Source organism: Camarhynchus parvulus, chromosome Z (assembly GCF_901933205.1).
Source record: "Camarhynchus parvulus chromosome Z, STF_HiC, whole genome shotgun sequence".
In the NCBI taxonomy this organism is placed as follows: domain Eukaryota; kingdom Metazoa; phylum Chordata; class Aves; order Passeriformes; family Thraupidae; genus Camarhynchus; species Camarhynchus parvulus.
The window spans coordinates 3,856,953-3,880,547 of record NC_044601.1 but is presented as its reverse complement, the minus strand read 5'-3'; the positions used below and the strand labels follow the sequence as shown (position 1 = coordinate 3,880,547).

Below are 23,595 nucleotides of genomic sequence, written 5' to 3'. Positions count from 1 at the left end.
ACAGGATTAGAACAAGCTATTAAACTAAGACAACACTGAGATTTACACCAAGAATGGTGACATTTTGAGGCAATTGAACAACAATATATTTGAAAAGCTTTTGCCAGAAATAAACAGGATAGCAGCTTAACTAAAATAAAAGAACTAGCTTCACCGTAATGTAATACATTACCAATATGTATCCACAATTAAGTGTAAATATTTCCAATCTGACAAACAGCTGGGCACAAAAGTGAATTTCTGTCTTAAAGAGTAAGTTAAGAATAGCCACATATGTTTCTGTTGATTCTATTTTATATTAAACATTTCTGTAAACTTACATTCTCTGGAATCTGAGCTCTTTCTGCTCTTGCAGCTTTTTCTTTTCTTTCTACTCATTTCTAAGAACCAAGGGCATCTGTGTTCTAGTTTTCTGTGTGGGAGGGAAAACAATGGATAATGAGAAAGCTTCTCTGGAATAGTTTTGCCCTCTAACTCTCAGGTTTACTGACTTGTTTTATTATAACTTGTTATAATAAAAAATAGAAAAGTTCTAGAGCAGGTACTAATGCATTTATTTATTCTTTTATTTATCTAGGAACAACATTTGAAGATTTTAAAATAATATCTTAAAATCAAATCTCATTATCTCAGTTATAGGGCCTGAACCAATACCCTTCAAAGTCTGTGGAAGATTTGAGCAGTGGGTGATCTTTTACAGTCTATGATTTGATCTGATTCAGATTTTTAGAGATTAATATTTTAAGCATTCATTTTAAATTCAATCTTATTTATATGTGTAACAAAATACTTAATAATAATTGTTTTCTTCTCTTGAGAAGGGATTCTTTGAAGTGAGAAGTGTTTGAACAACTAATACATGATAGGTGTGGTCTTGGAAATCAATAGGTATTGTTGGGAAAAATCAACAAATTACAAGTGTTATAAGTCCTAATAGTCTTTGGATGTTTGTTTATCAGAACAGGCAATACATCATTGTGGAAGGAGTGTGAGTGAATTTTTAAGGCCACAAACTTACCTGGAATAATGAGGATATATGAATCTTGTTACAAGGATAAAGCTTTTAAAATAATTACACTGAAATTTTAAGACTCATGTTACATGCCACTGTATGCCAAGACACATAGCTAGCCAAACAACCGGGATGAAATGTTTTCCAGACACAGTCATTTCTACTTCTGAAAAATTTTAAGTTGGTGTGAGGCTTGAATGACTGAATATGCCAGCATACATTCTTTAGCTGGCTGCAAAATGAAGGCAATTCTCCTCTGTCTTTTTGGAAGACACTACAGGCAGACTGTGAAAATGGTGTACTCATTTTACAGCAGGCACTTCGGAAAGTTTACACTCTCAGTTTCAGTTTGAAGATATATCTGTATTTATTTCCAGGAATTTTTAGTCTTTAGTATTTTGGCTTGACAGCCAAACCCACCAACCGAGCTCTGTTCTCAGAAGGAAAAATGAACCTGAAATCAAATACAAGGCTTTAAAGGACACAGAGGCAAGAGCTAGGACTGGTACCTAGTGCCAGTGGTACCTATTTGTAGTGTAGTGCATGAGGGAGTGCCCATTAGTTTCATGTCTTTAAGAGTTACACATGCAAGTATGCCATGAATAGCAACCTCATATTTGAGGAGTCATGTGTAAGATTTGCAGATTGATGCACATATTCATGACTTTAGGAACTAAGAGAACCCGAATGTGACTGTTACATCTGAGGTTTCAGTTATATTTCATTAAGGTGAAACTGGGAAAATGTCTTTACTTCTGGGAACTTCCTCAATTCAGCAAGAAGATGCTACACACTTAATTCCTTCCCTTCACCTTCCTGACCTTCATGGTTTTATTTCCAAAATACTTGCATTTGCTATACTACTTTCAATTGTTCCCCGGGAATTCCATTTCCATGGGGTTTTTTATCCCTTTTCTATAGTAAGTAATGAAATGGTTAACTTCAGTATAGGAAATGTGATTTCCAGTTGTTATTACTAAAACGCTGTTAAAAACTGTCTGCAGATCAAAAACAGCTGTCTGTTTTACTTTAGTTTATCTTTATATTTGATGGTTACTTTTACAGTTGTATGCACCACAGTTTATTCTTTAAAAAAATTCTGAATTATACTGAATGCTGAATGCAAGATAAGGCCAGAGACACATTTTTACATGAAGAGTTTAAGGCCTCATTTTTAGGAAAGAATAATAGACATATCTGTAATCACTTAGCAGAGGATTAGAATTATGATGGCTTTGGGGATAAGGTTTTCTTGGTTGAAGACGGATTGAAGAATAAAAAAGTACCTAAAGTACTCAAAAGAATCACTGCAAGAAAGATGCTTGAATATTAGGGAGATAGAAAGGATTGTGGATCAGTTATGAAGAAAATAATATTCATTTCACTTTTTCCTCATAGTTGAAATGTCCAGTTTTGCCAGGTTTTGTAATGATAGAATATCATTCAACTTTGCAGAACAAATCCTGTGTCTGAGATGATCAGCAGTTCTACTACTACTCAAATTTATGTGTATTTGGTGTTATGGAACACACTGAAAGTACTGAAGGTAGCTAGTGCTGATTCTCTGCATGTTGGGGTTTTGGGAAATGGTCTAATACCTTCTAAAATGTAAAACTCTGAGCAAGCAGCTGTGAAAACAGCCGTGGAAATAGTCACAGGTCACAATTGTTTATAAAGGTAGGATTACATATTTTTGCCTTATTGTTGAAAATGAGATTTATGATACAGGTTAACAGGATGATGAGGCTGTATTTTTTAAAATAGTATCTGTATTTGGCAGTAAGTAGATAAAAATTATAATGATTATTTGCACTGTTCACTTGTGATTAATTTTACCAACTCTGATGTTTTTATTATTCAGTCTATCAGGTCTTGGATATTAATTATAGTATTTACATATTACTTTTATTGTACCTGCAGTATGTTAAATTGTTGATGCCTTAAATTTCAAAAAACATTGGAAACAACTTCATGACGCAAATAGTTTTGCGGCCCATGCTACATTTCCATATGTTAATTTATCCTTTCTACTCTTGGGCCTTCCATATCAGAAGAGGCACACTTTCCTTGCTGTTCCTACCCACGCGTTGTCTTGGTCTATTCTTGTCTCATTGATCCTGGGGCTGAGATGTGATAAGAGAATTAGGAATCTCATCAGCTTGAATCCTACTCATGAGTAGACCTATTGACTGGAGCAAGGATTAGTTGTATGCATCAGGACTGCAGGGTAAGACCTTGCCTTAGGAACTATTTTGTTCACTGCTGGACACTAGATGTACAAGAGACAAATTAGCTTAACTGGGAATAGAAGCATTCAGCATTTGCCTGGATGGAAGCCAAAGTCCATTGACATATTTTCTTACATGATAGCTTACTCTTACTGCTTGGGTTAGCTCAGAATAACAACATCCTAATTTTGAGTAAAAGATCAACCTAGAAATGTTTGTATTTATATTTATATCCCTCTATAAATACAGGTAAATCTCTGTTTAGAACGTATTTATTTTCATTGTTGATAACATCTATAATGCTGTTTCCTTCAGGTTAATGCAGATGATGACAAGCTCTGAGACAATGAAAGCAAAAACAAAGAAACCCAAAACCAGTGTAATGAATGGCTTTGAGTTCATCTTGTTATGCAGGAAAAGTTGCCTTAAAAACACTGATTGGAAGTAAATTTGAAAACATAGGAGGAGCTATTTTACTTTATATATTTATATAGTGGAGATTTTACGTGAAACTACATGTGTTCTTTTGTTTCCTAAACAACCATGTTCAGTGAACCTATAAGGATGAGACTGTCAGAAAAGACAAAGGACAATACAGAAAGAAAAGAAAGGAAAATACAGAGAATATATTTGCTAATGCTGAATCAGAATGGTGTGATGACACAATAAATTTGAAAAATATTTTAAGTTCTTTCAGGATAATATAAAGTATCCTTTGAGGCTGTAAGTCTCTCTATTCATAGCCATAACTTATGAAGGTTTTGGCTATGATTATATTCAGAGGTACCTCACTGAATACCTCCCTACTGAATTCTACAGTGCTCACAGACTTTAGAACAATGATGTCATAGCCTACCAAAACAGGCCTTTCTCAAAAAAGAATATTTTACTTCTCTTTCCTTCTGCATTTCAACATTAATCCCTTCTATCTGTTTCCTCCCTTTTGATACAGAATCAATTTTGTCCCTGTTTCCCTAGCTGAACTTAGTAACACTGAATTTAATTCTCATTTATTTCCATCGTGTCTCTTTGTATTTCACAATATTCTACTTTGCCATACTAATCATTGCTTTGACTTTGCTTCTCAAATTACTAGCTATGTGTGGTCCAGCCTCTAACTGCTTAGTTCCTCTCCTTTAATTACTGAAGTTTGAATTTTCCAGAGTGAATTAGACAATCACAGAATGGCTCATGCTGGAAGGAAACTTAAAGATCATCTCATCCCAACACCGCTGCCATGGACAGGGACACCTTCCACTAGATCAGGCTGCTCAAAGCTCCATCCAGTTTGAACACCTCCAGGGATGGGGCATCCCCAGCTTCTCTGAGTGACCTGTTTCAGTGCCTCACAGTGAAGTAACTGACACAGTTAAAACCATACAAACTCCAAACAGAATTATCCAAAGCCATCTGAGATTCTCAAATATGTCTAGGCAAATGCTAAAGTTTACTACTTGATTTATCCTTTTTATTTTCTGTACTGACTGTGGTCTGTGGCATTTTCCCTACTTTAGATTTTTCACACACTGGGGTAGATGCCCCACATATAATTTACAATGTCATTAGAATGAGTAGTATAGGAGAGTTTTGAGTTCCACAGAAAGTAGGCAAAAAGGGTTCATCACTGATTTACCTTTTACTTATCTCACTGAAATACATCTTATTGAAATACCTTCTAGTTTTGCCTTTTTCTCTTCATCAAGCTTCCGCTAGAATTTTATTTGAATAATTTCTGAACACACATTTCTGAAGTACTGTAGAATATATTTCATGTCAGAGAATGTTTATGTCAAACATATATAAAATGTCATAAAAATGCCTGTCTTGGCAGTGTTTCTCACTCTCTGCCTCAGCTGAATGGATCCTGTCTTCACTTGCTTAGTTTCACCTATGTATTTTCCTGAAAAAACTGGCCTTCTCAAAAATGTCTGCAAAATGTCTAGAAAAAAGGAAGAAGGCAGCAATTTACAGGGACTGTAACAGTACCATATAGCCCTTTGTAAAATTATTAAAATCGTGAACTCTATGTCTGAAAATAATCAGATTCCAATCAAATGGAACTCAGTGGATATATGACAGTATCCACTAAGTTCTGAGAATAGAGCACCCAAACGAAACACACAATAAAACGTGGATTAGTGAACTCAATCTGCAACAGGTGTTCTGCTGGGACTCACTGATCAACCATTTTATGTCATGAACTGTACTATTGTTGAGTGTGCCCATAAAATCTTAAAATCCTTGCTTGAAAAACAAAGAGGCGGGGAGTTGGGGTGCCCTCACGAGCTAAAGCCTTGTAGGTTCTCAATTTTTTAAATTTCTGTGAGATGAGACAAACTGCATGTGAAAGGCAGTATCCTTTCCACACGAAGGCCCATCTAAAACCTCCTGTGATGGCAAAGGACCTGACTGCAGAATGAAAGAACCACTGGCCTTGCTGACATGGGGAAGAGGATATGCCTGCCTCTCCACGGGCCATCATGTGCAGGGCATTCCATCACGGTGTGTGCAGACTTTTGTCACAGCATCCTGAATTAATGTATATATAGTTGCTATGTTATAAGCCTATGTTACAGTTTTTGAAAAGTTGTTATAGTTATTATTGTCGTCCCTGTTATTAATGTCTTAGGAGTTGTTTAGGTTTTTCCTAGTAGGTTTTCGTTGCTTAATAAAAAACAAAAGATTTTGTGGGGTTATATATTATTATGGGGTTATGATTATTAAAGTTGCTAAGGCTTATGCTCATCAGAAAGCCCCATGGGAAAGGCACAGCTGCGGGCTGGACAGCTGGAAATCGGTTGAGAGGTGAGAGGGGAACACAGGGACAGTTCATGAGCAGGAGGCTGAGTAGATGACAGGATGCACAGACAGCAGCACTGCAGCTGAGGCAGCCAGCGGGTGCCTTCTTTCTCTTAAGTCTCATCTTGGTTTCAGTTATGTCAGGTAGAGATTAAAGGCATAAAAAGGGTATGATTTTTTTACAATAAAGGGATCTCCCGATGCATAAGGGGGTCCATGTCACTTGTTCCTCACTGCTACAGTGGCACTTTTTTTTTCCAACCACAAAATGATTGCAAACACCAGTCAGTATCTCTTTGCTTCTGATTCAGATGGAAGGTTACTGTCTAAACAACTAAGACCATCACATATGCCATAAATCCACATATTTAGGAAACTCAAACCCCATGTAATTAGATTTTGCATTACTTTTGACTTTTCTACCAGCAGAAATGGACACAATATGAATCGTTGAATAGATTTTGACCAATCTTTTGAAAAGAAATAATAGTTGTATTATTCTCTACAATATATTAAAGCTGTCTCCCTGCAGGCATCTCACTTTAGATTCACAAAATGCGACTACAATGGCAGTCAGTCGAATGTTTTCAAGATTATTTTAACTCAGCACCAAGAATGCAGGTACCAGCAAAGTTGCCGTGAAATATAGATTAGCAATCATAGGCTGTATATACACAGGTATTTCTGCTTTTTTAGAGAAAAGTGAAGTCAGTTGTTTTTTGTTTTTTTTTTAATTCTGCTAAATCATATGTAAAACTCATGTCCTGTAAAGCTCCTGTCTACTTATTAAGTAATTCTGCTTTTTGGTTAATTACTTTGAGCTTTTGCAACAGAAGACAAAATAATGTATTAACAAAGATAAACATTTCTTTTAGATGTTGGAGATACTTAATTTCTGCAGCAGCATTTTTTATTTTTACCTTCATTTAAAAATGTGCACTGCCTTACACTACAACAAGCTAGCAGGTAGGCTCTGTGCTGTAAATGGTCTATAAAATATTCCATCATGATTTTAACATAATTACTAAGTAATTATTATTCTACACTTTACTACAAAGGATGTTCATGTATTTATTATCATATAAGTAAAAACATATTTATAAACAGAGAACAGAATTTGCTGCGCAGGACCTCTCTTTTCTACTGCATAAAATAATTTTCCTTCATCAAAAGCTCTGAAAACGTGTTTTAAAAGTCATATAAACTTCCATATCTGTTTACATTGTCAGACATCTGCAATTTCTGTTTTAGAGACCAAAGGAAAACCTCCTAAAGTATCAGCTGATACTCCTGAGTATCAGCTGGATTAGCCTGTTCATGTCAGCGAGTTTGTCATTCTGATATTCGGAGTGCTATCTATGGAATTCATGCCTTGTCAGTACCAAAAATGACAGCAGGTATCGGAAATACCCTCCAGATGTGATGCAACAATTGATAACGAAACTAGTAGAAATCTCACTATAACATACATTAACAATGACATCTACAACAACCATAACAACCATTTCCAATAATGAAATAGAGTTTCTATACTGGAAGAAGTTACTATCAGTGTAATACTATAATTCCTTCTCAATTATTCTCTAATAAATTTCTTTCTCAATTCTTTCTCAAATAAATTAATCCAATTTATTTGAGCTTCAGAATTCCTTGTCCCTCTTACCTGAAACCAGGTAAATTCAAAGTATTTGCTTATACCTGAAACTCAGCCCACCAAAAAAACCCTGCAGAGTAATTGCACACTATAAAAATTTTATCTGAAAATGAGGTAATTTTTTTATTTTCAAAATGTCTGGGAGTATAAAATATAAATTACCATTATATATGAAAAATATTCCATTGTTCATAGAATGCAATATGGGCGAAATCTTTCACCCTATCCTAACTTTTAGGATTTGATTTCTAGTGTCTGAAATGGGAACCATATTTCCTGACCATGCGGTTTCCAGGGTCACTTTCTCCAGACGAGCAATTCATACAAAGTAAGTAAGGAGCAATTTAGACTTAGAGTGACAAAAGAATTTGAGACGCTTATTTCATACACTCTTTTGTAGCTTTGGCAGAGGTCTTGGGAAAATACCTACATTTCTTAGCTGAACATTAGAATGCTTCTCTCCTTGGAAAGAAATAGGGATGTACTTTATCAAAGCTAGACTAGTTCGCAGGATGATGAAATGGTAGGAGGAAAAAAATTACTATCCAGGCTTACTTAAGTGCTGAAAAATTAAAATGTAAGCTTCTCTACTCAACAGCATCCTCTTCTCTCAACTCAACTCTCAATATTCCTTCTTGACTACTAATTCTGTAGTCTTAGCACTCCTCATATTCCAGTGTGAAATGCTGGTTGCAGAAAGGCAATACTTCTAACAAATTCAAGTTCATACAAGTAGGCTTTAATTTCCAAAATTATATACCACTAAACTTATAGTACTTATATGCTAAAATAAGATAACCAATACAGATTTAGTAATCAGATAGATATCTGTCTTAAAAATCTATCATTTAGGAAAACACTCATATTTTCTTACTGTGAAAAAAATCTGCAGAATTTCTATTTAACAAAATTTATGATGAATTGTAACAATTAGTAGCTACAGAATACTAATTAAAATAGTCTAATTTACCAGAAAAAGGTTTATACTTACCATTGCCATGAGCCAATATTCATTTTCCTCAGATGCTTGCTGTAAGGGACTGTCTGTGAACAGTTTGCTTTTCTAAGCTCATGAAGGATGGGTTGGCTGTCTTGCTAAGGCTTAATAGGATAACAAGTTCAATTTTTTTCTTTAGACTTACCCCTGTCAGTACCATCAAACCCAGCCAGCAATGATACACAGTATATACACATCCTTCAAATCAATGAAGCAATAAAAGACTACCACTTATTTAACTCTTTACAGATAAAGCAGATAATAAAAATAACAATTAAATTATCCAGCAGCTACAAAATGCCAGCTCCATCTGAAAAGTCTTAATCAATCAGATTACCTAATTAAAATTAAAGATAAAAGAGGGAGCGATGTTCACAGCCTTGTTCCACTTCTTTTTCTATTTCTGTCTGCTAAGCTCAGAATCTGATTAGTATATTTAATTCCATGAAGCATCATGACTGGTCTACCTTTAATCAGCCTGTTAAAGTCCACCCATTTTTCCCTCACATCTTGCAGACTTCAATGCAATCAGTTACTGACTTGCCAATGCTCCTATAGAAAACATAATGTTCAAGTTATAGAATCAACACTGGAATGATTCTACTTTTCATGTGTTTACATATCTCCAGAATGAAAAATGAGTTAAAATAAGTATGTTTATTAGGACAAATGCAAAGTCTGTAAAAATATCATAACCAGTATTATACTTACATAAAATGTCATTACATTGCATGAGATTACAGTTTCATTAGAAGTATCAATTTTGCTTTGTGTTCAAAGACCTAATTATCTTTTCCTGCTTTATTAAGCTACTATTTCTATTATCTGTAAATTATTATAAAAACAGATAAAATACATAGTATTTTCAAATTATATATTGAATAGAAGGTAGTTCTCTTTAGTACACAGGCAAACTGGGATAAAAGGCATCTCCAAAATTTTCTGCCTTGTACATCTGATATCATGAGTACTATTTTTGGTCTGATACCATTGTACAAGAAAGGGAGAAAAGTGACAGATCATTACTCACAGTGGAGAAAAAACCCCTCTTTTCAGTAACACTATTGTCTTAATCTACTGCATTAACTTTGTGGCAAGAAACAGACTGCTTTCAAAGCTGCTGCTGTCTTTTGAGTAAGCTGAACTACTGAGATCTTCTGGAGGTGTTGCCCATACAATACTCCAGTCAGAACCACTACACTCTCTTCAACTGTTTCTAAATTTAATTTGGCACTTTCCTGAACTGCTTTAGTTGCCAGATAACCACAGCATTTGGCTCTTCAATTTGACATTTCCTGTGTAAACCGCAAACAGTAACTGTCCTTGTAATGTAATTTTGAAATAAATTCAAACCCTGACCTACAAATAGGGAAAATTATGCAATAAAAAGCCAGGAAAAATCTTTTCTTAAATGGGTTAAATTTATCTATCTAGCTTTCTTATATTTGTCTTCTTCCCTGCAAATGGAATTCTTCTCTTGGTAAGGGAAAAAGGAAAAGAAAGCTTCAAAACGTTTTTCAAAAGCTTGGCTTAGATTTTGAATATCTATAAAGACTAAAAATCGTTGACACACTTAAATTATTAAACTTGAAAGATCATTAAAAGATTACTCTCAAAATCAGAGATTATTTAAGTGTTGTTCATTTTGTCATATTTTTCTGTTTTTCTTCATACATAAAAGTGTACATTTTTAATTCACTTATTAGCATTGTAACTGCACATATATACTGGTATACAGATTCTCAAAAAAAATTAGGCAGCTTATTAACATGAGTTTTAATTAGGGATACTGTGTTTGGAGTTTCACTTTTAGAAGCACATCTCTATATCCACTCACCATAATTTTCTACACAAAAAACTATTCCAATAGTTCTAAAAGTATTCCTATGGGTCTTAGTCATGTACATTTAGCTACCTCAAAGCCACAAAGTACTTATTTTTATGCTACTTATATTTGCTCTACACTTTATCCTCCTCCTTCCATCTGGCTCCTCATTCTTTTGTTCATTTCTCTGAATGTAATCACCACAGCACTACTTGAAAATTCCTTTCACTGCTTAGCTTCCACCACTTTTTGCACACTTTCCAATATTCTCCTTTACTCTATGAGCAACCTGCAACTGATGATTGCTCTTGCTGGTATGTGCGGCCTATGACAACTTTCCATAACTTGCTTTCTCTGTAAAAGCAATTTTTAAGGGAAGCACTGTATTGTTTCCTTCTTGCCAGACAAGAAATAATTTATTTTTATTTATTTTTACGTATGGCTAAAACAAGGAAGAGAATGAAGCCACATAATATGGCAAATCCTCCAAATCTGTCAGGAAGGCTTCTTGCTTTAAAGTTTCTTAGGTACTGCCTTACAAAAAAACCATGAAAACTGCTGAGCATAGTGTGACATGGATGGGGAAAACAAAGTACAATCAGGATTTGTACAACAGTTTTACTGATTCCAGGTTGCTGAGAATTCTGGAAAAAATGTGACACCATTCACTGTTAAAAACAAATTACTCCAAATAAACAAATCACAAAATAATAAGTTTACATTTGTCACTACAACTTCCTCAGGTATTTGCATTTCTTTTGATATCACTGCAATGACTGCAGAATGACAAACTATGAACTATTACATAATGAAATTAATATTAAACCAGTATACTTCTCTTTTTAGAACATAACACTACCTTAAATAACTTGATAAATTAAGGCACAAATCTGAACTGTAGCATTAAAAACACATAAATACATATTTTAATTAACATATCCCTGCAGTCTTATAGCTGCAGTTAATATACTTCTTTCAACTATAAGATTCTTAACAGCAGTAACAATCTTGGCATCTCTATTTCCATAAAGAACTTTGTGCATATTTTGAGATAGGTCTTGTTCCTCCTTCTCCATTATTCTATAATTTCATTTCTAATTATCAGAGAATGAAATTACTCACTGCCTGGCAACAATAAGTCCATTATTATCTTAGGAAAACGCTAGTACTTAGGCATTCAGGGATGGTTCTCCAACACCTTTTTCAAAAACAAAGTATTGTGTTATACCTTTAAATTCAGGCTGACATACAATTGGGTAAGTGCAGTCCAAGTCAGAATGGACGAGTAAATGCTCTGCTTTGAGCATTCACATAAATTAGGTTATTAATGTAAAAGATACAAAGTACCACATATTCAGTAGTTACATATGCTATTGACTTTAAAACAACCATACTTGGTAAGGCTTTCAGCACTGAATGTAGATTCTTGTGACAGGTCAAATTTTAAAAATGGACATATGCAAAAATGAGAAAGAAACAATTAAGGCCAAAGAGGAGGATGTAAGTAGAGAATTCAAACAGCAGGCAGGGTCAGACAGCCCTCTTTGTAATGCTGTGACTCTTTCCAGTGGGGGAAGACCAAATCAAACATAAAAAGTGTAAAGAAAAAGGCATAATAATTTCATTCTAGAACAAGAAACACAGCCTGTACTCAACAAAGTACCAATTCTACTTATTTGGTGCTTGCTTGCTTGGGAAAATTTATGGGTTTTTGTCCAAATCTAATTCAGACCTGAAAACACCTACAAAGATTGCATGGTTTAGCTCTGGAACCAACGTAAAGGCTCAGAAAATCACTTGGTTACACATTCACTAGACAAAAAGTTTTAATTTGTTCCTAATTAGGCATTCAATAGAAGAAGTAACTTAAAGAAATCAATTATTTGAACTAAAGATTAGCATTCATCCCAATCCAATGTTTCATCAACTGGTGTGCAATAGCTCGACTTGGCGGTACAAAGAAAGAACGCTGGTTTCCTTTAATGAGAACTTCCACGACCTGCAATAAAAGCAGATTTTTTTTATCTTTAGAAGATAGCATTATAAACTATACAGAATCTAACATTGTATTAATGCAGAAATTATCTTCCTGTAATGATCCTGCAGTTATAGAGTCTGCCACTGCTATACCTATTAAAAAGCAGCTAAGAGATTCTCCAAGGTAAATGCAGATAAAGTCCAACATTGTGTGAATTATGACGTTTTTGAGCCTAATGTGCTCCAAAGGATACCTTCTTCCTAACAGACCAGTGGAGACCACTAGTATATTATTTAAGGTTTCTGTGAAGCTTTTTTATGGCAAGGACCACCAGATGGTGCTCTACACTGTGACAAAAATAATTTTTTAATGTTTACATGTAGTGCCACTGAGATGTGTTTTCTTGGTTTTCTGAAGAAGTTGCAAGTAACACGTGAATTCACTTTCAGCACATTTTTGAAGCTTATTTCCAGCTGTACGCTGATCTGCATGCGACTATATCAGTTGTATTCAGAACTGATATTCCTTTAAAATAATGCTCCCAGTGTTAACAGAAACACACTGAGATTGTAGGTGACTAACTTTGCCTTCAAGGTGACTTACAGTCAAAATGCTTTGAACTGCTAGGCAGATGTCCAGTGTTATTAAAAGCTTAGCTTCTAAGTTGCCTATAGGAAAACCTGTGAAAACTAAGTTGTGCAAGCAACCTTTCCTTCTACTCATGAACTGAAGTACTTCTGTGAAAGTCTTTTCTGCCTCACTTTCATATATTTTAACTACTGATGGAAGCTAAGTGTAGTATTTCTTATTAATGCACAGTAAGCTGCATTTAATATGAGAGTATTAAAAAATAGTACTGCATGAAGAAAAGATATTCAATCTAATTAATTCCCAGAGTCTTTACATTAACTTCCACCTTCACAGCATATCTGGTAGCATGCCTGTTTGGAAAAACTGTAATGAATAATGCTATTAAATACTACTACTGCATGAAAAGCACAGACTTGCTAAGGACACGGATTAAAATAACTTGACTGTCTCACAGAAGGCAAAGGTGAAGAGCAAACTGGCAAAAACATCATATAATGAGCATGCAAGTAACTCAGACATTACTGTGAATACCTATCTTTTTCTGGTTGTGTCTAACCTACACAGACAATATATTGCCTCTCAACTCTCCAAATATGATTTATCAACCTAGTCACAAAGCAACTAATAATACCCCTAGACAAAAAAGGACACAAATGAGCCCTAATTTCAACACCCCTCATAATCTTCCTCCTACTCATTAATCTCCTAGGCCTACTACCTTACACATTTACCCCAACCACCCAACTATCTATAAACTTAGCTCTAGCTTTCCCCCTATGACTAGCCACCCTCCTAACAGGACTGTGAAACCAACCCTCCGCCTCACTAGGCCACCTCCTGCCAGAAGGCACCCCTACTCCACTAATCCCAGCCCTAAGGCACCCCTACTCACTAATCCTAGCCCTAAGGCACCCCTACTCACTAATCCTAGCCCTAAGGCACCCCTACTCCACTAATGCCAGCCCTGTTGTATGATAAAATGAAGAGTACATATGCTTATTTGACTTGCTGAAAAAGCAAGTGTCTGTTGTATGCCAGAACCAATACAGTCACAGACTAATCAACAGAAGAAGAAAATGAAATTGAACTTTACCTGTTCTCTAGTGAACCAGCGGGCATCCTCTATTTCATTCTTGTCAACTTTAATTTCTGTGGACACTGCAACAGCTAAGCAGCCAATCATTAGGGAGGAGGGCATTGGCCACGGCTGACAAGAGATGTACTGAACATGGGCAACTTTGACTCCAGCCTCCTCCTCTACTTCTCTTCGAACAGCATTTTCTATGGTTTCACCTAATCAAAAAGAGCAAAGAACAAGCAGCTCATGAAAATACTCCAAGCAATGATCACATGCTGTGCTTTGAACTGACTCAAAATATTTGAAACTGCCCAAGGCAATTATCTATAAAGATCTAGTTCACAGATCAGGGCAAAGACCTCGGCACAAGACACAGAAGTCTAATAAGGTAAAACAGCCACAAAAGCAAAATGGGACTTTGAAAATAAAGTGTAGTAATTTCTCCACAATAATATTTATTTTCTGAATTGATAATTCCTTATACCCACAAACCATTGTCACTATATCTAAAATGTCAAAAATTAAGTAGAAAATACATAATTCCCATAATTATAATTAATTAATTATATTCCTATAATTCCTATAATTATTCTTGAAATATTCATTTGTAACTAGCACTGTGTTAATTTCTGGATTTTCAGTACGATTGCAATAGCACGTACTACAACTTGAAAAATCAGTATTTAGAATTACAATAGTAAGAAAACAGAGATTTATAACACTTGCTCACATTACTGCGTTGTATTGTTCCCTTTGCCTGACTCATTCTTCATTGTCTTAACACATGCAGACAACACTGTAAATTGAAACTGCAATGGAAAGTTCTGCTTCCATATCCATAGAAAACTGTAGATGCATGTGTGTGGAATGCTGATGGTCACCAGCCTGCATAGGCACACATGCACTGTGCTGTAACCACTGGTTACAGGTTCATTAAAGGACATGGTCTATCCATCAGAAATAAATATCTTGACTTCTTTCAAATGATACCTGAATAAACTTGTTCATGCTGTTACTGTATGTCAACCTGCACATGTTCACCGAATATATTTATTCACTATAATTTCACTGGTGATAAGGATCTATTCACAATAATAGAATAGAATATTTTGCTAGTTGATCTGCAGATACTTATAATTGTAACTAATTTCAACTATTATTGTTTGACATAGCTATTGAAAAATCTCTTTATCATGGAATTTCTACTTATCTTCCATAGAATCAATCAGGCCCTAAACACATAAGAATATGCTTAACTTCATGTTAGCTTTAACTTAGACTTCAACACTTTAACACTCACTTTTCCTATGCTAAAATCCTTTGCTTAAAGTATCATCGGCCAAGGTGATGTGTTTTAAAATATTTTTTTTTTCTTTTGAGTAGTGATTTAAGACTACATGATTTGAAAACTGTTCAGTGTTTTTGCTTAGTGAAGTTACTCTTTGCTTTTTTTTAAATAAATCAACAGCTGCAAAGTATGGAATGGGTATATTTATTGTAACAACTCATCTATCAGGAAGCAAAAAAACTTCAATTTGAGATAATACAAATTATATTTCTCTGTAATTGTAAAGGTATAATACTTTCATTGAGAAAATACACTTGGTAAAGGAAAACAAAATTACTCACCAGGTTCTACAAATCCAGCAAGGCAGGTAAACATTCCTGGGGGAAATCTCTTCTGCCTACCTAAAAGGCAATGGTTGCCATCTGGATGGATGACTTGCATTATCACAACAGGATCTGCAAAGGACATGAAATGAATATATTCCAACATTTGAGAGACTTAATGCAGTAAAAACTTCTAGTCTATTCCATACCAATGCACATAAGGGCAAAAATTATATTGACATGATAATTGTGTCTGTACCTAGAGTAAGCTATTATTTCATTTCACTCTGGGGTTACCCTCCGTGCAAGATACCTCTTTATTTGGTAGCGCAACATACACGCTTAGTAGAAGCAGCTTACTAACCAAGGCTTGAAATGCAGGACAGAAATTACCTGTAACCAAAGGACACACTCTGCTAAGAGTCAGTGCTAATCAGCAATACTAACCTGTGCATCTGGCATATACCAACAGTTTCTGCAACAAATTCATTTATTATCATCTTCTCTTCACCACAGAGGTCTGAAAAATGTCTTTTTGACTAAACACCAAATAACCAGACACTTTGCTGACAACGTAAATACTGACTAAATACTGACTACTTTCCACCTTTGACTTCATTTACTCTTTGCTATCAGGTTCTCATATGATGTTGCACTTTGACAAATTTTCTCACTTCTGGTCATTTTTTCTTTTTCTTTTTAACTAGTAAAATTTTAAAATATTACTAACATAATATTTTCTCCTATTGGTCTAAGCAGCCCTATCAACTTGTGATCTTTTCCCCTTTTTACTGTCATCTAGTTTTAAGTAAAAAAGCAAAATGTGAACCTTTATACTGCCAATTCTCATTTATACTCTTGGAACTTCTAACTGGTATTCGTTGTTGAAATAAGGTTTGCATTACGACAGCAATTCTGTATCACAGACTAGTGAAAGAAAGAGAAGCGCCAACTACTTAATCCTAAACAGACCTGAGACACACACAGCCTGTGGAGAAACAAGTATGGAAGACCTAGAACAGAAGTAAGCAGCAGAAATAACTAGAAATAAATTGACATACACGCATAGCAATTTACAAGCAACTGATTTACAAGCAAGCCACTTCTGAGTGAGTATTCTTACCAACTCTTGGATATGATGTGTTGTGAACTCCTTGGAGACTGGGACAATCTTCTTTTAAGCAAGTTTTCTTGTAACCCCCTTCTTCAGTCTTGGTTGCACTCCCACATGTTGGACAAAACCGGTAACGCTGGTGCCATGCTAGAACAGATCTCGCCTGGGCTATTACTCCTTTAAAACAATACATTGAGAGTGCACAAAATCAAATGCTAATTCATGTTAAGGTTTTAACAACACAGAAAAATCCAGCACTGAGTTTTAACACAAAAAAATCAGAGTGTGGTTTGAATCATAATTATGGCTACAAGAGAAGTTGAGTAGAATGAGTTATGCAGACCTTTTTCTCTGCAGCACAGCAAAAGCAATAGAACATAGTATTAAAGAGCTACGGGGCAATTTACACATTTTCAGAAACAAATTCATCCAGATCAATATACCCTGTTTCTCGCAGAAGTCACTTTGTGTAGGCAAAATGCCAAAATTAGATATATCAAGTCTTCTTCAGATGACCATTTTAGGGCTACTACAGGTATTGACATAATAATGCATTGTTCCATTTAAACTTAATGTTCAAGTTGAGCTTTCCTTTTATCCTTATGCAGAAATGTAACTGTTACAACAGCAATCATTAACAACATTTATTGTTAATGTCCTTACTAACACAAAGTCACTTTGATATCCTAAATTTTCAACACTTTCTTGTCAAATGAGTATCCAACAAACTGTTACGAAGGACTTAGGTTCTCATTTCTTGTAATTAATAGTTTCATAATTATTAATTTTAATTAACAATTTAATTACTGAAAACTCGGTAATGACAGTTTTTTTCTTTATGTTTATAATGTTAGCGCATTAATATTTAAATAGTACTGTTTGAAACCCAGGATGATCAATAGGTTTTACAGTCTAATACTGTCATTGCAGAAATTAGTCCTTTGCAAATGCAAATGTTCTCACATACAAAATTCTTCACAAAACCAGTACCAGGCTTTTAAAATCAAAATATTTCTAAAGCCACTGAAAACATAATTTCTTTGCAGTGTTTTGTCTTTTCTTTGGATTATACCTCAGGGAATACCACAGTGTATCTTTCTGATTATGCATTTTGTACTTGCTGCATTTTATGCACCTTACCAGCTTCTTTTTCAGGTAACTGCAGTAGCGCTGGCATCGGTGGGTGAAGAAAGTAACAGTCCTCATGCTTCTGCTTAAATTTTTCAGCAGAAGCAGAATCTATGCTAAGAGCAAACCAAGCAACTAACCCATCTTCATCTTCTTGCTGAAATCTTCCATTGCAAGCAGCCATCAAGTTCATATCAAACTGAAGGTCCACTCCAAGAAAAATCAAGGTACATTCTTCAGTTTGGTTCATGCACTGCTCCACATCCTTGTGGCACAACCTGCAGAGCTTTACTTCTGGTTGCTGTGAGCTCTCTCTTCCCCCACCCAAAGTAACCAAGGGACTTAGATTTGAGAAGAGGATGTACACGGTAGCTGGATGGCTTTGTTTTTTACTTAGCCACTCAGAATCTGTTCTTTTATCGCTCCTTCTGTCCAGAAGTGTCATGCCAAAATAATTTTCATATTCTTTCACATCATTTGACAAAAAACTAGGTTTCTGATCACCTTTCACATTAGCCAACAAATTAGCTATGTGTTTGTACCCCCAAAATTTAGCAATGTCCAGAGCTGTCTGCCTTGATTTATTAACGATGGATCTGTCACACCTGAATAAACAGAAAAGAGCTGAGGTTACCAGAATAAATATGTTTAGGAAGGGTCCTGTTGCTGTATTATTCTTACAGCATGCATATCTGGCACTATTAAGGTACAAGAACTTCTAGACACTGTCAATACTGGAGTAATCTTTAGGCAAAATGTTTAGCATCATGGTAATAAAATATAATTTACTTCTTCTTCTTTTGCCAAGGCTGTATTTCACATTTTTGTTGATCCTTTCTTGTTGATCCTTTCCAGATTATCATTCACCAAAATTCATGACATAGTACAAAGGCAACGAATTTATTAAAACTCCACATACTGTATCATTAAAAAAAAGGCTCAAAACCAGAGCTTCAGAAGTCAGGCTATAGGCCTGCTCCTCATAATCAGTAATCAAAATGGGAAAACAAAAAGAAAAAATAAAGAAACCTAACAAGCATTACTTTCTAGAAGCTACTGGAAGCAGCAACAAAACATTTACAAAAAAATACTTTATTGAGGTTAATTGGCTTGTTCAGCCTGGAGAAAAGAAGACTGAGGACAGACTTCATTGGGGTGTCCAACATCCTCACAAGGGAAAGCAGAGGTGCAGATACTAATCTTTTCACTCTGATGACCAGTGACAGGACACAAAGCCGGACTTCAAGGAATGTTTAGACAATGCTCTCAAACATGGGCACATGGCAGGATTCTTGAGACGACCTGCACAGCTGCAGGAGTTGATCCTTGTGGTCCCTTCTAACTCAGGATATTGGATAATTTACCATAAAATTAGAATCAAGAATACAGCCTCTCATTAGTGACAGAAGCTGGTTCCTGTAGGGATCTGTTAGTTACCCAGATGTCTGTAAAGTGAAACAGGTAAGGGATGTTGCCTCATCACATACATTTAAATGCTAAAACCAAAAAGAAACACAAACTTTAAATAGGTTGAGGCTGACTGGGAGGTTAAAATAATACAATTTAATTATTTGCTAATCTTAAACTGGTAAGTAAAACAGAAATGTCACTGTAAACTACAAATTATGTAATAAATACTAGACTCATCAGTTTTTAAAACCAGAAGATGCCAGTAATATTAATGTTGGTGATACACAGTTAACTGTACCACAGGCAAGACCATTTTGAGATTTTATAATAAACTCAGAAGTTTTTGAAGGAATTTGAGTATACTGTTTAGGAAACTATTCAAAACTTAAATTACAAGGTTTTGCTGCTAAAGCAACTCTTCGCACGACCAGTAACAGGACTCATGGGAATGAAATTAATCTCTCTCAGGAGAGGATTAGGTTGGCTATCAGGAAAATGTTCTTTATCCAGAGGGTGGCTGGTGGGTGGAACAGGCTCCCCAGGGCAGTGCTCCCAGGACCATTGCTGACAGAGTTGAAGAAGTGTTTTGACAATGCTCTCAGGCACACAGTGTGATCCTTGGAGACAGTGCTGTGCAGGACTATAAGTTAGATTTAATTCTTGTGTGTCCCTTTCAACTTAGGACATTCTATGATAAAAACGCACCTGACTAAATTTCTAGAATTATTGTCTGTAACGTTACGAAATATTATCCTCATAGACATTCATGTTTGTATAACTAGCAACTGTAATTGTCAAAATAATTATTCTAAGCATTAACTAAAAGAAGACCAATGAGTGTACAGTGTCATTTCATAACGTATATTCAATTGCCTAACAGAGCAACCACAAAAAGGACATTTAAAAATTATATTAGCTTTTTTTTTTATTAAGAAAAGCTTAAGTTAAAAAAACTGTTAATCCTATTTACGAACTGATAAATTTCCCAGCATCACAAAAGATTCCTCAATACACAAAATCTTGCACTAAGATACCCTCTACATACATGAATGTACCAACTACAGTAGAAACCAGTGGTTCATCTAATGCCCCATTCTGAACCCCAGCAGAGGCTACAGGTCTTGGCTATGACTGAAAAAAAAATCAAGGGTGGGAGGGATGATTACTAGCGAATGTGGAATGCTATCCCTGAAGTTAGTCATTAACTACAGAATGAACTAAACTTGCTTTTTTCTGTAACTGAGAGTTCAGAATGGAACAGCCTGGGCTTGATTAATGTTCAACTCAGTTAAATGCATTTGATTCTAACTTAATTTTAAAGAATTTTCCATTTGAAGTTATTTTGGAAAAGGTGAGTCTGTGATGTCCTACTGAAGAGTCAGCAAACATTCTATACTAACAAAGATTCAAGTGGATTACAAATCAAGTTTAGAGAAAAAATTTAAGTGAAACGATCAAATACACCCAATTTATCATACAGTAGTTGGAATTAGGGTGCAAACTTCGTTCTATTCTGTTGGCCTCTGTGAAAAGTGACAACATATCCTTGACTATCAAAGGAGTAACTTCAGAGTTGCTTATAAGTTTTAGACTTTCTTAGCAAAAATAAAAAGCATGATGCAATAGCAGAACCCAGTTATAAAATGACACAGAACAAATTTTCCTTTGTTTTATCCCTGAAAATTCTGCCATTATCTGTCTGGTAAATTTACTTCTGAGACAAAACTGGTAGGGGCAAAAAGAGGGTGCAAAACAGAGCTCTTGAATAGGTTCTACTAAACAGCTTACCCCTCCTGAAGAAGAACCTGCACAACCTCGAGGTGCCCATTTCTAGCAGCGTACATGAGGGCTGTCCAGCCATTCCCTGCGGCTGCATTGACCAGCGATGGCGAGCGCCTGAGCAGCACCTTCAGCCCGGCTGCGTCTCCAGCAGCAGCAAAGTCATGCAGCTGAGAAACCATGTCCTGATGCAGGTTCTTTTCAAAGCCGGTCATTGTGCCTACTAAGGTTAAAAAAAGAAAATAAAAGTGCCAGAGAGCACACCTCCCACTGCTAAGACGATTTAAGTAAAAGATTGAACTTTAATGCTGTACAGAAAATCAGTATTATTACCAAAAATACAGATACAAGAAATTCTTGTGATTGGTGTGATAATTGTTATTCCAAATCTTCGTCCCACCCATCTCCAAACATTGTGAAACTTTACCTTAACAATCAAAACCAGTTTTTAAACAGGCTTGAGGACCAGAAGATTTCACTGCGGAAATGAAGATTCTGAGTGTGAAAACAACACATCAAGGTTTCTAAGCCAAAAGCACACAGGCACATAGACACCGACAGACCGACACACGCACACACACAGACACGGCTGCCGTGACCGCTGCGCAACACCGCGACAACTTCTACTCCCTCAGGTCCCGCTCCACTCCCTTCCCCAGGGCCGCGACCCGGCCTCAACAGCGGGGCCGCGTTACCGTGCGCAGCCTCTGCGGTCAGCCAGGCCCCGTGCCGCTCCCACCGCTCCCGGCAGCGCTGCGGGGGAAGGCCCGCTCCAGCGCCAGCCCGAGAGAGACGGAGCAGGGCGGAGCGGGGCCGAACGCGATTGCCACGCCCGGCCCCTCAGGCGGGCGCCGGGGTTGAGGCGCGGCGTGCTCCCGGAGGGAATTGCCAGTCGTTCCCCGAGCGCCGCTGCTGGCAGGGTTGGGTCGATGCGCAGGGTTAAAGGGCAAGCAGCCATTTCGTCCGCCGGGCAGGAGTCTCGGTGGTTGTAGCGAAATGATCAGATTGATTTTTAGCGTCGCTTTGCCGCGCTAGCAGAAGGCAAAGGTCGGTGGCAACAGAATGCGGAAGTAGTTGTGAAAAAGGTGCAGCTGCTGACATGGCAGGGGAGAAGAGTTAGCGGCGAAATCGGAGTGATGTAATCAGCCAGAGGTGTGTCCTGACTAATGTGAGGAATATTCCACGAACACCAGAGGTTTATGTCCAAAAAGAGGAGTCCTTCAACTTTTTTCGAACAAAGGGGGAGACTCCACAGGGGCACATGGCCTCGGGATTTTCTCTCTCGATGTTTCAGAGGGCGCAGCCTCATTTTATTCCAAACTCAGCTATATGTTGCCCTCTTCCTTTCCCCATTGCTGAGGTACTAGAAAGGTACAACCTTCCCGAACCACCTACCACATATCCCCCCTTGAATCGACTGTAATTTTACCCCAAAGATCAGAAGTTCAGGCTTGTGCAGACCCTTGTCTGCCTCAGGAGGGTGAAAAATGCGTATTTTATGATTGCCTTTTTGCAAATATTAAAATGAATATTATATGTGTTGTGTTAGAAAGTAATGCTGTATTAATTCTCTTAAGTAGTGTGTTAAATATCGTTTTAGGTTATAAGAAATGTTAAAATAGAAACTATGTTATGTAGGATACTTTTTTTAAAGAAAGGACTCGCAGCGAGATAGCAGCCACAGGACACCTGAATCTTTCAGAGAAAAAGAATTTATTGCTCCATTATCAGGAGAAACGAACTTCTTCCTGCCTTGAAGGTGCTGTTAGGATTCAGAGGAAGAAGCTGACGATGACCAGACAGAATCCTGTGTTTGAATGGAATTTATGCATCTTTTATTAAGCGTATGAATATGCAAGAGGCTATTGTTTTTAAGGGCTAACAGGTGTCCTTTTTTGGGCTTATGGCACACTTTTGGCAGATTGTGCTGCCCACAAAAAGGTACCCGGACGTCCATAACTCTTTGTTTCTATTGTCTCATATTGTCCTAATTCAAATTGTCCAAATTATTATTACTCTAATTGTATTACTATTTTTATAACTATTTTATTACTATTAAACTTAAAAAAAAATTAAAAACAAGTGATTGACGCTTTTCACAGGAGCCAAGCAGTCTGGGCTCTGCAACAAACCTGCTGCCCAAAGTTAGTAGAGACATTGTGACCCATTTCAAAGATGCTAACACCCACACCTTCACCCATCAAATTGTTTGTAAAGACATTATCTTCCCTCTCACTAAGAAAAACCTTGGAAAATTGAGGCTATATTAGTCCCACAGAAATGAACATGGAACTGTTGTCCTAATGCATGTGCACCTTGAGAGTGCAGGGAAAAAAAAAAGGTGTAGCTTTTGAAAGGTCAAAATAAAAGTTTTGTACTGTACAGGGTAAT

General features: G+C 36.4%; 1 protein-coding gene across 3 annotated transcripts; it reads right to left on the bottom strand.

Moving 5' to 3' along the window:
• Positions 1 to 9,011: 9,011 nt before the first annotated feature.
• Positions 9,012 to 22,319, bottom strand: NUDT12 (nudix hydrolase 12). 3 transcript variants are annotated; one of them, XM_030969089.1, is made up of 8 exons: positions 21,900 to 22,319; positions 21,632 to 21,682; positions 21,214 to 21,427; positions 18,028 to 18,620; positions 16,897 to 17,064; positions 15,792 to 15,905; positions 14,178 to 14,377; positions 9,013 to 12,514 (listed from the first exon to the last, which is right to left on the bottom strand). In XM_030969089.1, the coding sequence occupies exons 3-8, from the start codon at positions 21,417 to 21,419 to the stop codon at positions 12,404 to 12,406; spliced, it is 1,392 nt and encodes a 463-aa protein (XP_030824949.1). In that variant the 5' UTR covers positions 21,420 to 21,427; positions 21,632 to 21,682; positions 21,900 to 22,319; the 3' UTR covers positions 9,013 to 12,403. The 3 variants fall into 3 exon arrangements, with proteins under 3 accessions (XP_030824950.1, XP_030824949.1, XP_030824948.1); XM_030969090.1 differs by lacking the exon at positions 21,632 to 21,682 and having other exon boundaries at positions 9,012 to 12,514; XM_030969088.1 differs by having other exon boundaries at positions 21,632 to 22,319.
• Between the last annotated feature and the right edge of the window lie 1,276 nt (positions 22,320 to 23,595).

What these genes read in the sequence shown, in the direction of transcription:
- NUDT12 (XM_030969090.1), bottom strand. Translation starts at nt 21,419, where the DNA reads ATGACCGGCTTTGAAAAGAACCTGCATCAGGACATGGTTTCTCAGCTG. An exon ending in CAGGTTCTTCTTCAGGAGGG is followed by an intron (nt 18,621 to 21,213) that starts GTAAGCTGTTTA and finishes CTGTTTATTCAG; the next exon opens with GTGTGACAGATCCATCGTTA. An exon ending in GTTACCTGAAAAAGAAGCTG is followed by an intron (nt 17,065 to 18,027) that starts GTAAGGTGCATA and finishes ATTGTTTTAAAG; the next exon opens with GAGTAATAGCCCAGGCGAGA.